General features: G+C 39.7%; 1 protein-coding gene across 4 annotated transcripts in view; it reads right to left on the minus strand.

Annotated features, from left to right (window-relative positions):
* The window catches only part of cdc42bpb (CDC42 binding protein kinase beta (DMPK-like)), a 208,127-nt gene that overhangs the window by 131,685 nt on the left and 60,802 nt on the right, over positions 1 to 15,640 (minus strand). For all 4 annotated transcript variants that reach the window (XM_043697467.1, XM_043697466.1, XM_043697465.1 and 1 more), the window contains exon 2: positions 9,279 to 9,370. In XM_043697467.1, the coding sequence (XP_043553402.1) occupies positions 9,279 to 9,370 (92 nt within the window). The remainder of the gene's footprint in view (positions 1 to 9,278; positions 9,371 to 15,640) is intronic.

Raw genomic sequence — 15,640 nt, forward strand, 5'->3', positions numbered from 1 at the left:
TGCATGTAGATTAAAAAAAAGATGTCACACAATCTAATGGTTTTGAAAAGCTAAGGATTAAGGAAAGAGACGTAGGAATCTGAATAAACCTTATGCTAAACATGACCAACTAATGCGTAACAATATTAATACAAAAAAAAAACTGCATCCAGCCTTGGTTGCTGGGTAACAAGAAAGACATCGCAAAGAACAGCTACAAGAAGATCCTTAGTGTCTGTTTGAATAATGTTTGAATAATGAAGAAACTTGAGAAGAAATGTGGACTTGTAAGACAAGCAAAGTAGTATCAGTGGGGTGAGAATGAAAAATAAATAAAATAAATTGGAACAGTAAAATAAGGATTAAAAGCTAATTTTAGGGCCATCAACAAGTAACTTAGGGAGCTGGCTTATAGATAAATACAGCAAAACAAGGGCTGGACGTTTGGGTCTGCCTAGAATTATCTTCATCAGTAATTATGTAGCGATCTTGAAGAGGAGGCATAGAGTGCTTTCCTTTCGTGTTTCAACAATTCTCCCATTGGTGTCTGAACAGGCTTTTCTGTGGAAGTAATTCTTCTAAGCTCCACAATCTCATCTTTTCCCCATAGCCTGCAAAATCTCTCTCTTCAGGTACATAGCCATTTCTGTTTTTGAAAGCCACAACTGTATCCCCCTCCACCATGTCTTTGGGTAGTGCATTCTGGATCATAACACGCAGTATATTAAAAAACATTTTTACATTTGGTCCTTCTGTTAATCATCTTAAATTGGCATCCTCTCTGATTCTTGCCAATGGGAACAGTTTCACCCTTTCTTCTTTAACACTTACATCAAATCTTCTTTGAACCTTCCATTCTCTAAGGAGAACAGCCAGGTTCACAAATCCATCTATGGAACTGAAATTCCTTATTGCAGTAAGTACCCTTCTTACATTGTTTCTGCACCCTCTCCAATACATTCACACTTTGTCTAAGGTGCGGTGTTATGGACCAGATCAAATCCCTTCAACATACACAAAGACGACAGTCTTGACCCTAGCTTTTTCTAATTTTAAAGACATGTGCTCAGCATTGCATTCCAGAGGCAATTAAATTGGTCAAGTTAGTAGTCTTGAAGCAAAATACACTTTATTCATAAACTTTAGTTAAAATACAACAAAAGAAAGAAGGAATAACAAACTCTCTTAGAAAACCGAGAATAATAGATTATTTAACTACTGAACAGTAACTGTTCCAATATGGTAAATCCCATAAACACACACTTGTCAAAGGCAAATTCAGCAAAATAGACCGTCTCACATGCAATTCTAGCAGCAGGAAGAGAAATCCCTGCTTTTAGCTGTTACGGAGAGAGGGGAAAAAAACAACAGCTTTGATATCCACTTTCAAAACCCCAGCAGGAATTGGTACTGAAGACTAAAACTAAAAAATCAACAAATCCTAGTTTTGTGGGAGCTTGACCCCACCAATTCAGGCTGGTTCTGTTATTCCAACTGTGGGGGAAAAAAAAACCCCAAGGACTCACAAGCTGTTTATCTTATTGGCTTTGAAGCTGACTGCACACTACCTTTGTATCAACCTTTCCTCAAAAAAAGACAAAATACACCTCGTAAAGCCATAGTATCATAACAGCAGTGCCCACTACTGAATCAGTGCTTTATAAAGATCCATCACAATGTCTTTGCTTTTGTACTTTATCCCTCTTTTAAATAAACTCCAGATGTAGAAGTGCAATGAGCTAAATTCAAAAGTTACAATCTTCTTCCTTACCAAAAAATTAAAATCATATTTTATAAAAATGACATTTACCAATGAGCACATACTAAACTACTTTAAATGGATTAATTTATCCTTCGCATTTTTACAACTAACTGTTCATCTGCTTAAATAACCACTTTCTTAAACTAACTCTTATTTTTCTCCCCCCCTCAGTACTGTATTAGTGGGTCAGGCACAGTGCCACCCAGACTGTATTCAGCATTTCAGGTCAGGGCCTGGAATTCTTCCCCATTTACCTACATGTTTGAAAGGTCATGGTAAGATTGGATCCACTATAACCCCTGCAGCAGTGAGTCACACAGCTCTTCCAGCATATCTCATACAAACGAAATCTGCACATCCGTTTGCAGTCACTTACTCACATTCAACATACAAAAGTCTTCACCACACCCATTTACATTTTAGAAAAGAAACACATTTGTATGTTCTCTTCTAAAGATTCATTCCATTATTTTTCTTCTGCCGTCTCTCCATCAACAATTTGCTTTCCTTTAGACTTCCTTATTTAATGCTTTCTTTTCACTTCTTTATTCTTCCCTTTTGCTTCACCTTTCCTAATTGGCTTACTTTCCTCTCAGTTTATACATCATTCCCTTTTCAATTCTGAATTCTATTAAATATTGTATTACATCCTCAAATATAGTTATCCTATTAGTTGCTCTGCTACTTCCTTTCGCAACTTACCACTGACCAACTAAAAGCTTCTGCAAAAAAACCAAGATAAAGTTCTCATTTAATATCAATATACTTTTGTTTATTTTCAACTCAAATCAGCTGCAATTTTCTTTATAACAAACTCTCTTTTCAGTGATATAATAAAATCCATTAGTACTTGTTTACCTGGCAGTCGTTTGTCATAACTAATCCCACTCTTTTTAATCTTTGTCTGTTTTCTATACTTTTCTTAACCTGTAGAATTAGCTTTAGAATTTTTATTTTAATTTCTCGGTTAGTCCAAGAGTGTCTACTTTTGCTCGTCGCTTTATTTGTGGTGGAAATGGGCTGATTTTGTACTTTCTTCTGTTTAATTTTTTAAACTAATATTTATCCATAAATATTAGTTTCAACTAGTTTCCCTTCCAATTTATCTGGGCTTTCATGTCATTTAAAGTGGCTGTTCCCAGTCTCCACCTTTAATTACTTCCTTTACTTATCTAGTTTCTGTACTTAGTTTTGCAATAGTGAAATCAAGATGCTCCCATCTCCATATGCCACCTGCTTGGCCCACCCCCAATTCCTAAACTAGATCCAACATAAATCCCTTGCTTTCAATTGGAGCATTCATTTAGAACACAGTCCTGCGCACATTACAGAAATCAAATTCCTTCTGTGGAAGTTTCATTACACTTAAACTAGTTAATCTCTAAATAACTGCAGTCACTATATAAATGCCATATCATTGAGTCTTTTTTAAATTCAGAACGTACCGTTGGAAAGTCTAACATTTGATGCCCATTTCTAATTGCGCTCAAGGAAGTGATGTGTTCTGCCTTTGTAAATTTCTGGAGCCTGTGGGGTGTAGGTACATTATATTGGTGAGCTAGTTCCAATGTTTTGACACAGCAACTGAAGGAAGGGTTATATAGTTCCAAGGTAAAAACAATGACTGCAGATGCTGGAAACCAGATTCTGGATTAGTGGTGTTGGAAGAACATAGCAGTTCAGGCAGCATCCGAGGAGCAGTAAAATCGACGTTTCGGGCAAAAGTCCTTCATCAGGAATACAGGCAGAGAGCCTGAAGGAGAGATAAGTGAGAGGAGAGTGGGGGTGGGGAGAAAGTAGCAAGGATGCCTGCCTTGAAGAAGTTTTCCTCCTCTCCCTACAAGAGTCTCAGGGAGTCCCTCTCCCACTGCAACTCCCAGGTCATTTACTCTATGCTCCCCACCCCCACCCTCCTCTCACTTATCTCTCCACCCTTCAGGCTCTCTGCCTGTATTCCTGATGAAGGGCTTTTGCCCGAAACGTCGATTTTACTGCTCTTCGGATGCTGCCTGAACTGCTGTGCTCTTCCAGCACAAGTAGGGAGAGTACCTCATCTAGGGTAGTGAGGGTGTGTTTGCTGCAGGGGGTAAGCTTCCAGAAAGGAGAGGACTGGGAGTGGTAAATGAATGGTATCATTTACCTGATGAAACAGCTCACAGTCCATGACAATGGCAGCCAAGGGTATGTTTTGTGGCTACAGATAAAATAAATGCCATTGTATGTTTTGAGGTGGTGGGTTTGGGTTCCTGTCCAGATGGTAATGAAAGTGGAATTGTGGGCAGACTTGTTGGGGGCAAGTGAATTGAGGATGCTACCCTCTGCTGTGGGACGATGCACTACAGGGATCAGGAACAGAGACTTTGTGCACCGGCTCCAGCCAGCCTCCTAGGCAAATGGCTGGCTTCTTGTTAGGCAGATGGTTCCTCTGGTCGGTCCCTGTGTGGTGGTGTCAATGATGGTCAAGGTTAGAGGTTCATGTCAGATGCATTTTAAATGTTGCAATTGTATTAGCCTTTACCACTTCCTCTGGCAGCTCATTCCATACACATACTACCCTCTGAGTGAAGAAGTTGCCCTTAGTTCTCTTTTATATCTTTCCCCTCTCATCTTAAACTTATGCTCTCTAGTTCTGGACTCCCCCACACCAGGGGAAAAGACCTTGTCTATTTATCCTATCCATTCCTCTCATGATTTTATAAACCTCTATAAGGTCACCCCTCAGCCTCTGATGCTCCAGGGAAAACAGCCCAGCCTATTCAACCTCTCTCTATAGCTCAAATCCTCCAACCCTGGCAACATCCTTGTAAATCTTTTCTGAATCCTTTCAAATTTCACAACATCCTTCCATTAGGAAGGACTGCAGTAATGAGCTTCATGGTAAAATGGGTCCCCCTGTCTGTTTCTATGTTCCCTGGGATTCCAAATCTTGAAATAACATCCAACAGAAGACACTTTACCATGTTTGGGCGTTATCGTTTTGGTGGGAAATGCCTCAATCCATTTTAAAAACATGTCTACAATAACTAGGACATATTTGTATACCTGTTTCTGAGTCATGTGGGCAAAATCAGTCTGGAGGTGGGTGAATGGGCCCCTCAGGAACTGGTACATGGTCGTATTTGACCACAGGCTTCCTTGCATTGTTCTGTAGACACTGTGGAGGCACTGTGACGGCAGGGCTTGGGCAACTGCAGTGAATCCCGGTGCACACCAGGAACGGCTGACAACATGTATCATGCCTCTCTTGCCTGTGTGTCTGATTCCGTGTGCCACCAGGACCAGTAAGTGCAGATGGGCTTTTGGGCAGATGATACAACCATCAGGGTGGATAAGCGCCTGTAGGGAGGGTGACTGTATGGCCCCAAGACGTCCTCTGTTCTGATGGGGCAGCTTGCTGAGCTGCTCGGACTACATTGAGAGGGTCAGGGGACTCCGGAGGTTTTGTCACACTGGAGGGATATGCATGACATTAGTGACCGGGTGTAGTGCAGCTTCCCGGGCTGCTGCATCAGCTGAGTCATTTCCTGGGGGGCGTGGACCTGACCAGGTAGTCACGGAGGGAACGGTCTTTGCGGAAGGTGGAAAGGGGTGGGGAAGGAAATATATCCCTGGTGGTGGGGTCTGTTTGGAGGTGACGGAATTGTCAGTGGATGATTTTGTTTATGCGAAAGTTGGTAGGGTGGAAGGTGAGCACCAGGGGTGTTCTGTCCTTGTTACGGTTGGAGGGGTGGGGCCTGAGGGCGGAGGTGCGGGATGTGGACGAGATGCGTTGGAGGGCATCTTTAACCACGTGGGAAGGGAAATTGCGTTTTCTAAAGGAGGCGGCCATCTGGTGTGTTCAGTGGTGGAACTGGTCCTCCTGGGTTACACCTCTTCCAACCCTACCTCCTGCAAAAATGCCATCCCGTATTCCCAATTCCTCCGCCTCCGCCGTATCTGCTCCCAGGAGCAGCTGATTCAAGGATGAAGGAGGTTATTGGAGTTTAGAAGAATGAGGAGTGATTGCACTGAAATATTTAATTCAGAGGCAGTTTGACAGGGTAGATACTTAAAGGATGTTTCTCCTTATGGGAGAATCTAGAATTGGGGGCACAGTTACAAAATAAGGGGTGCCCCACTTAAGACAGAGTGGAGGAGCCGCCTGAGGGTTGTCAGACCTTGAAATTCTCTTTAACACAGTGGAGAATGAGTCATCGAATATATTCAATGCTGATTAGCACTGATCACAGCCTTCCTGTGTACAGAAATCAGTCCTCCTCACTGTTGAGCATGAAAGAGGAAACGCCAAGACAGTGACGTCACAGAATGCATCTAGACGAGGGGACTTTAATGTCCATCATATGGTTTTGTAACACCAATACTGGCAGAGTTGGTTGATCCTTAAAACACATAGCTGCTGGACAGGTGGTGAGGAAACAATCTACTTGATCTCATCCTCACCACTCTACCTATTGATCATGCACCTGTCTATGAGAGTGTTGGTACGTACAACAAACACAGTTATCATGGAGACAAAATCCAGTCTGAGGATATACTCCATACTGTTGAGCCATTAAGCTATGCTGCATTGCATAAACCTGAACAAATTAGCCCATCTGAGGGGTGCTGGAGGTCAACAACAGCAATAAAATTGTATTCAATCATACTATGCAACTTCATGATTTGGTATATCCTCTATTGTACCATCAGGCTGGAGAATCAAACTTGATTCAAAGAAAATGAAGGAAGGCATGCTAGAAACAGCACTGGGCATACCTAAAAGTGAGGCAGAGCTACAACAGAAGACTATGTGTATGCCAAAAGTATCATGTAACAGACAGGACTAAGCAGTTCCAAAAACAACAGTTCAGATCCAAGAACTGCAGTCCTCGCACATCAAGTGCAATGGTGGATAATGGAACCAAAAGGAGATGCATCGCCACATATAGCCCTATCCTCAACAATACAGGAATCCAGCATGTTATGCAAAACAAAAAATAAATTGCGAGAGAAACTCAGCAGTTCTGGCAGCATCCATTATAGAGAAAGCAGAATCAATGTTTCAGATCCAGTGACCTTTCATCAGAATATGTAACAGGCATCCATCTTTAAAGAAAAATGAAAAGTGGATGATCCATTTCAGCCTTCACCTAAAGTCCTCAGCACCCCAGATATCAGTATTCAACCAAATCAGGTCACTCCCTATCATGTCATGAAATGGCCAAAGACACTGGATACAAAGGCTATGGCCCATTACAACAGCCCAGCAATAGCATTGAAAGACACATACTCCAAAACCAGCCGTGCACCTAATCAAGCTGTTCTAGTACAGCGAGCATCTACCCGGCAACGTACAAAATTGCTTAGGTGCATCCTGTCTACAAGAAGCAGGATAAGTCCAACCCTGCCAAATACAGTCCTCTCTATTCTTGATCATCCTTAAAAAGTTAGAAGGGGTATAGTTACAAGAATATTGTTCCATCAGTAAACAAGATTGGACTCATTCAGTTTAGAAAGAACGTTAGTTTGGTACACCAATCAAGGTTTTTCTTCTGTACACATTTTTATACAAGCAATTTCAGACCATCAAAGCAATTTGATTCAAGCAATATCTGTATTCAATATATTTTACACCCTTAAAATATTAAATGTATTTTAAAAATCTCTAATTAGAATTTTAGAAGATGAATGGTGGATGATTTCAACTTCGAGAACTTCAACATTCTTCTAGATTGCACTTGCACCTCTAAGTGAATAGTATGAAGATATGCATTTTCAACATTTTCAAATATAGATACAGTATTTATATGGCAGTCTAGGGGTAAACTATTCTGGTCCTTGAGCCCACTCTGCCATTCAACAATATCATGACTAATCTATGGCCTAACTCCATGTGCTTGCCCACCCTATATCTCTTGACACCCTTGCTTAATAAAAATTAACCGCAGTTTGAAGTAGTGTGTTCCAAATCACCACTACTCCTTTTGAGTAGAAGTGCTTTCTATCCAGCCCTGAATGGCCTGGCCCGAATTCGTAGACTATATCCCCTCTTTTCAAATCTTCAGATTTCATGATCTATCCTTTTTAGGTCTGAAATGGATAACATCACACTTGCTTATATTAAAATTCATCTGCCACAGCTTTACCCATTCACCTAATTTATCAATATCCTGTTGTAATTTTATACTGGGTGAATCATGAAAATGAAATACTTTTAAACAACTGCTTAGTATTATGAACTAGTGTGTAAATGAAGTGACTGATTTTACCGTGAGACATTTTGTATAGTGACTGCTTCCAGTCAAATTTGATTGAGTACCAATGCGATAGCAACAGAATTTACCACACACCAGTACTATTGCATTCACACGCTATTACTTTAAACCCTTTAACTGTTTGTTAATAAACAAATATTAATTTCGTTTGTTTTTTTAAAAAATGCACACTGATAGGCTAACATTTTTTCATGTATCCTGCCCAGTTACTTCAAGTCCAGCACACAAAAAACAACTCTCGCACAAAAGGGTAAAAGTCAATGGATTTTTAAAAAAACGTTAAGGGATATCGGCTTCGCTGCCCTGGCCAACATTTACTGCTCATTCTAACTGCCATTTAAAACGTGGAGGAGATTGCGTTTTTGAACTGCTGTACTCAGTGTGGTCTAGGCATATATTAGCAAGTGAAATCCATTATACTGCTCACTGTAATGACATAGTATTATATTCCAATGAAACAGTCGATCTGTCCCTTGTCATAACAATGCCTATTAAGGAAGTGTCTAACAAATTGTGGAATGCAACCCTGTTGATTGTCAGACAGGCTTTTAGTCCTCCACCTCTTTTCAGGAAATAGAAATGACATTAAAGGAAGCAGAACTGGCTTAAGTTCAGCAAAGAAATGGTTCTTGTCCAATTTCACAACAAATAAACAAGAAGTGAAAAGTTTTACAAAGAAAGACCAATCTTCCAGTTGGCTGCATGATTTCATTAAATTTTAAATGTCAAAGTTTCAAGAACCTTTCTGACTTTGACAATTATAACAGTAAAATAAGCTTGAAAATCTATTCATTTCTTGTTTGGCAAAACTAAGTTTACACGATTAAATACAGATGTCAATGTTATAAATGCAGTTATTTTTGAAATCAATGAATGTTGGGCATTAGAAAGTCACATATATTGGTCACTATGGGGGCAATAGTAGGGCACATGTGGGGTGATTATGCAGGGAGATAGCTTACGTAAACTTCTTCAAACCCACAATTTGGCCACAGAGTATTGCCATCAAGTAGCTACTGCAGATTAATAAAACATCTGAGAACTGGTGTTAAGAGTTTGCTGCTAAAGAGTGATCACGTATAAAAATGAAAGATTCAATATTCAAATCACTATAGAGAACATATTTTGATGATAAAGATTCCTGACCTGTATAAAATATGCGACTGAAAAGGTAAGGTTGCAATCCGTTTATACACAATTACCAAATGTTTTACTTTATAAAACTTACTGGAATTTCAAGAAACACTTCACTGTTGGAAGACATTATTTGTTTGACTGCTCACCTCACCAAATGCTCCTCTGCCAATGACTTTCAACATTTCAAAGTCATCTCGGCGTAGCCTCAGCTCCTTTACAGTCGAGGTAAATGGTTTTGCTGTAAAGTTCAAAAATGATTGAATTAGAAAGGTTACATGCATTTCAAACTTGTTTGAGAATATCTCGTCATGAAAATTTTGACAATTCAGATTCATGAAATTATTACAGCACAGGAAGCCTCTATTCTGTGCTGGTTCTTTGAATAAGCATGACACTTAGTGTCTACTCACTGTAAATTTGCACATTGATCCTTCTTAAATAACCACCTAATTCCTTCTTGAATGCCTTGATTAAACCTGCCTCCACTACATTCAAAGAGAAAGTGAGGACTGCAGATTCCTGAAGAAGGGCTCATGCCCAAAACGTCGATTCGCCTAGTCCTTGGATGCAGCCTGACCTGCTGTGCTTTTCCTGCTCCACTACATTCAAACAGTGCATTGCAGCCATTAACTGCTCACTCTGAAAAAATTTTTCCTCATTTTTTTTTTACTAATTACTTTAAATTTATGTTCTCTCACTATCCTAAGTAAAAACATCTTCTCCATATAGTGTGTCCACACCCCTCTCAATTTTGAACACTTCTACCAAAGCTCTTCTCAGGCTTCCCATCTAAGGAAAACAGTTCCACCTTCTCTAATCTAGCTTCATAGCTGAAATTCCTCATCTGTGAGACCAATCTTTTAAATTTCTCCTGCATTCTCCAATGCTTTCACATTCTTCCTAAAATGCGACACCCAGCACTGTATACAGTTGTCCAGCTGAACGCGAACAAGTTCAATATAACCTCCACGCTCTGGTAGTCTAGAGCCCTAGTTATAAAGCTTTAGTAGATATTTTTAATAACCTGGAGAAAGTGAGGACTGCAGGTGCTGGAGTTCAGAGTCAAGAGTGTGATGCTGGAAAAGCACAGCAGGTTAGGCAGCAGAGGAGCAGGAGAATCGACGTTTCGGGCATAAGCCCTTCATCAGGAATGAATGAATTTTTAGTAACTTGTTCAGACATGTTACAATCATACCACTGGAGCAAACTTTCTTGACCTACTTGCACATAAAACCTGGAACTCCTGCTCCAGTATTCTGTTTCAATTTGCACTTTATTTTGTATTGTTTCCCCATACTCTTCCTGCCAAAATCTATCACTTCACTTCCCTGCATTAAAGATCACCTGCTACGTAGCCACCCACTTACTAACTTGTCCATGCCCTTTCAAAGTTCTACACTAACCTCTTCACAATTCATGTTATCGAAGTTACATATCACATGCAATTTTTGAAATGGTACCCGGTACACCAAAGCCTTGATCAATAAAATACGTCAAATGAAAAATGTTCAAAACTGCAGCATTATTTGCTGCAAAACAAAACATTTAAAATATTTTAAACATTTATAGGTCAGAAGATTTAAGATCATAGGTTACTTGCAGTTTATCCGCCATGCAACTTTTATCCACACATCTAGTTTTTTTTGCTGTGGAGAGAACTCATGATCCCTTGAATAAAGGCTCACAAACTATTAAAATAAATGAAGAGCTATTCAAAAATCTCTTCAAAACTAATCTGCTTATAAAACAACCAATAAAAAAAGCACCATCACATTCACCATTATGCAAACAACCCTGCTAAAATGCCTTACATCAGTAGAATTCACCATTCATAATGACACTCCATTGCAAACTTTATAGACAAATCTTCCAGAGATCAAAAATACTAGTGTCTATGATGTTGAATCTCAAAGTTTCAGCAAACAGACTTTAATTTAAAGCAGGCAATTTTATCATCCAATTCAAAGGTTCAACAGAGGTCTGAATTTTACATCAATGTAAAATGTACAAGGTCCAGTCACAAATGCATACCTTAATCTCAATACTGTTGAATTCAAAAGCATGTTATATCTTCAGAATAAAAGTACTCAAATACCTCGACGCTTGCACAAGTGCTGATCAACTTATTCATCATTTACCTTTTCTGAACAAAGTTTGATCACTAGTCACTGCATGAGAAACATATTTAACTTATCAGACAGTATCTATTTATGAGATTTGAAGTTGGTAAGACCTTATTAACTTACCTGTCAAAAGTAATTCAACTCTAGATTAGACATCTCCCATGGCTTACAACTCCTATAAGATTCAATCCAGGTGGCCTAACAAAAAAGGTCCCCAGAGTGAATGGTGAGGGGGTGTTGTCTACAACATCCACTCACACAACAGGTTAGGCAAGGGCAAGAATGTTGCACATGGACTTGTTACGAGCACCTTTATCCCAGGGTAGGAATCTCAGAATCAGTCTCATTCATTATTTTTAAATATCCAGTGCCTCCATCCAGACAAACGACAACCATTTCTATAACTAAAAGAAAGAATGCCAAATTCTGGAAATGCTTCGTAATATTTAAAATACAACATTTATGATTGGACGAAGAGTCAATAGACATACAAGATTAAGAAAAAGGAGAACCATTTGGTTCCTCAAGCCTACTTCACTATGAAAATTGGCTACAGCTGATCAGTTTGCGTTTCACAATCCCATCTGTCCCCAGTAATTTTGGAGCATGTTAGACAAGAGAGTCAGTTTAACCTTTAAAGACTTAATGACCTACACCTCCATCAACGGTAGAGTTCCAAAGTCACACAACCCTCATCTCCATCAAAACAGGCAATCCCTAATTAAGAAATAGCGCCCAAGCCCCTGTACTGGACTTGCCTGCAAGAGAAAAAATCCTTTGCACATGTACCTTGTCAAGATCTTTCAAGATCTTAAACACTACTGTCAGGTCACTCCTCCCTCACCTAAACTCCAGTGCAAACAAGGCCAGCATGTCCAACACACCTTTATAACCAAATAACTACAATGACAAGACAACTGACCTAAATTAAACTGGAGAAATATTCCAAATCCAATTTTGTATCCGATAATCTATTAAGATAAAATACTGATTATAAATAAGCATTCTTTTCAATGAAAATAGTAAACGAAACATGAGTTTGTGGTTAAAATTCTTCCAAATATATGTAAGAGTATCAGTAGGACTGACCACTTTATAGTCATCATGAATGCAAAGTTCCAGTTTCCCAATGACATTTCTGTCATGCGTGCAAAATGAACTTTGCATTCAAACAGATTAAACAACTCAAAACTAGGCATCCATAACGTGCTGCAGGCCTTCAGCAGCAGCAAAAATTATATTCGAGAAACAGTACAAATCCAAACTCCCCAATCACTCTACTCTCAATCAGCAGAAAAGTAATGAAAGTGGTTGCCAAATGATGTCAAGTGGCATTTGGTAAGGTCCCACCTGCTCACTCATGCTCAGTTTCAGTATCAGCAGGGCCACTCAGCTCTTGCTCCAGCCATTACAGAGCTGTTGCAGCCTAGGTCCAAATGTGAACAAAAGAGCTAAACTCCAGAAATGATGTGATAGTGACTGCATTAAGGCAGTTACATCAATGACCTTCCCTTTATCAAAAAGGTCAGAAATGCAAGGCGTGCTATTAACTGCATAATGTTCAATACTATCCATGTTTCCTCAGATACTGTACCAGTATCCATATTCACTAAGATCTGAATGACATCCAGGCTAAGGTTGATAAGTGGCAACTAATATTCATGCCACACAAGTTACACAAGCTAGGCAATGATCACGTAGGAATGGACGCTGCACGACCCACTGTGATTTCCAGCATTTTTCGATTTCAGTAGATAGTGACCATCTCTAACAACAGGGGGTCTTGACATTCCATGACAATCAGTCACCATTAACATGTTCGGAAAATACAACCGACCAGAAACTCAACTAGACCTGCCATATAAATACTGTAGCTACAATAGCACTTCAATGCTGAAACTTCTGTAGTGACTAACTCAACTTCTGCCTCCCCAAGACTTGCTCACCTTCTATGAGGCAGAAGTCAGGGGTGTGATGGAATATTCTCCACTTGCCTAGCTGACTAGAGGTTCAACACCACAAGTAGTTCTTATATTCTTCAGAACAAATAAACCTGCTTGAATGGTGCACCATCACTACTTCCAACATTCACTCACTCTCTCCCACACTGATGCATGATGACAGCAGTGAATACTATCTACAAGATGCACTACTTTAAGTCACCTCCTTCAACAGCACCTTCCAAACCGATGACCTCTAATATCTAGAAGGACAACACAGCAGCATCTATACAGGAACACCACCACCACCTGTGAATTCCCCTTCATGTCATACATAATTCTGATTTTGAACTATTTCACCATTCTTTGTTGTTAAATCAGTGAAAATCCTGAAACCCCCATCCTTACAGCACTGCAAATACTCCTGGTGACTGCAGACTGGAATGGTTTAAGGCAACAGATTAACAGCACCTTCTCCTGGGCAAGTAAATGCAAGTCTAAACAGCCTCATGAACAAAATGTAGCTTGAGAAAGGCAGCAAGAGGAGAAACATAAATAGGTAAGAGAAAGATTCAGAATCCTGGCATTCTCACACACCACACCACAAATTGTTTCAAAGATTCATTAGAGCCGTGAGGATTTGGTCACTGTGCTATGCCCACCATGGATAATTAGGAAGGGTTTTAATTCCAAAGAGGCAACAATAATAAAGCAGTGAAATAGCAAATTCATGCTTTACAAAAGTATTAGTTGTCTGTGTATGCTAAGTATACTACTTGTTCACAGACGTAACATAAATCCTCACTAACCAGCAATATAGCAGTTTGTTCACTCCTCGAAGAGGCAGCATTGGCTTCCAATTTCAAAGGCACTGGCACCTATAATTTAGTCTGCTACTTACTAAATGTGATTTGTTTAAAATCCTCCACAGCCGTTTGTTTCGTATTATGCTCATTAATGTAGAACTGTGCTCCAACTAAATATGAACATACAAGCAGAATGAAAAGGTTTTTAATTTAATGTTACGAAGAAATTTCCATGGATTATGGGTATCTTTTAGAACAGAGTCAATGAAAGCAGTTGGGAACGTGTTTGTTTTACAGAAATCATTTCTTGGTAGTTGCTTCTTATGATAACTGTTTATTTACTGGAGGCTCCATACCTGGGTGTATGACTGTCAGGTAAGGCTACAGTGTCTGTTGGAGATTTGAAAATTGTGTTTAAAAATATCCATACTTTTTAAAAATGCTATTTTTACATTATTGAATGTCAACAGAGTTTTGCAACACACATTAAAGCAGGTGCTATTGCATCAATGACTAGAACAGATACAGCAAATTGTACTAAATCCTCAGCTAAGAACAATTGTACAACTTTTAAGTAATGCCTCAGTTGCTAACATCGGCATTATTAATTTATTTTCAGAGCAAACATAGCTGAAGGGGTAAGCCAGATGCAGAACTATCCATGCAGTGTAGCAAATGCTTATCACAAAATATTGCAGCAACTGAAATTTAAAATATTGACACAAATCTTCATCTTCAGTTGTCCCTAAAGTAAAAAGGTCGCCGTTCTCCACCTCAAAAATGCTCCCCATTAGACATGATAATCTGCATTTCTGCAAAATCTGGGCTCAGAAGAAGCATGTAACAGCACTGAGTCAGAGAAATGTTTGAGGGATGAGACGATGGTGCCAGATCCTCGAAGATTACAAATATTTACCCAATTTTACTTAGCATCATGCAAAGTTATCAGAGAATTATTTTAAGATTCAACTGAAATCAGAACTGTTACTTGGAGTTATAGAGATATGCAGCACGGAAACAGGCCCTTCAGTCCAACTCGTCCATGCTAACCAGATATCCCAACACAATCTAGTCCTACCTGCCAGCACCTGGCCCATATCTCCCTCCAAACCCTTCCCATTCATATGTACCAATCCAGATGCCTTTTAAATGCTGCAATTGTACTAGCCTCCACCACTTCCTCTGGCAGCTCATTCCGTACACGTACCACCCTCTGCGTGAAGTTACTGCCCCTTAGGTCTCCTTTATATCTTTCCCCTCTCACCCTAAACCTATGCCCTCTAGTTCTGGACTCTCCCACCCCAGGGAAAAGGCTTTGTCTATTTATCCTATCCATGTCCCTCATGATTTTATAAACCTCTATAAACCTCTTCAGCCTCCGACGCTCCAGGAAAAACAACCCCAACCTATTCAACCTCTCCCTATAGTTCAAATCCTCCAACCTTGGCAACATTCTTGTAAATCTTTTCTGAACCCTTTCAAGTTTTACAACATCTTTCCAATAGGAAGGAGACCAGAACTGCATGTAATATTCCAACAGTGGCTAAACCAATGTCCTGTACAGCCGCAACATGACCTCCCAACTCATGTACTCAATACTCTGACCAATAAAGGAAAGCATACCTTAATACTGCTAAAC

The sequence above is a fragment of the Chiloscyllium plagiosum genome, chromosome 10, assembly GCF_004010195.1.
Source record: "Chiloscyllium plagiosum isolate BGI_BamShark_2017 chromosome 10, ASM401019v2, whole genome shotgun sequence".
Lineage (NCBI taxonomy): Eukaryota > Metazoa > Chordata > Chondrichthyes > Orectolobiformes > Hemiscylliidae > Chiloscyllium > Chiloscyllium plagiosum.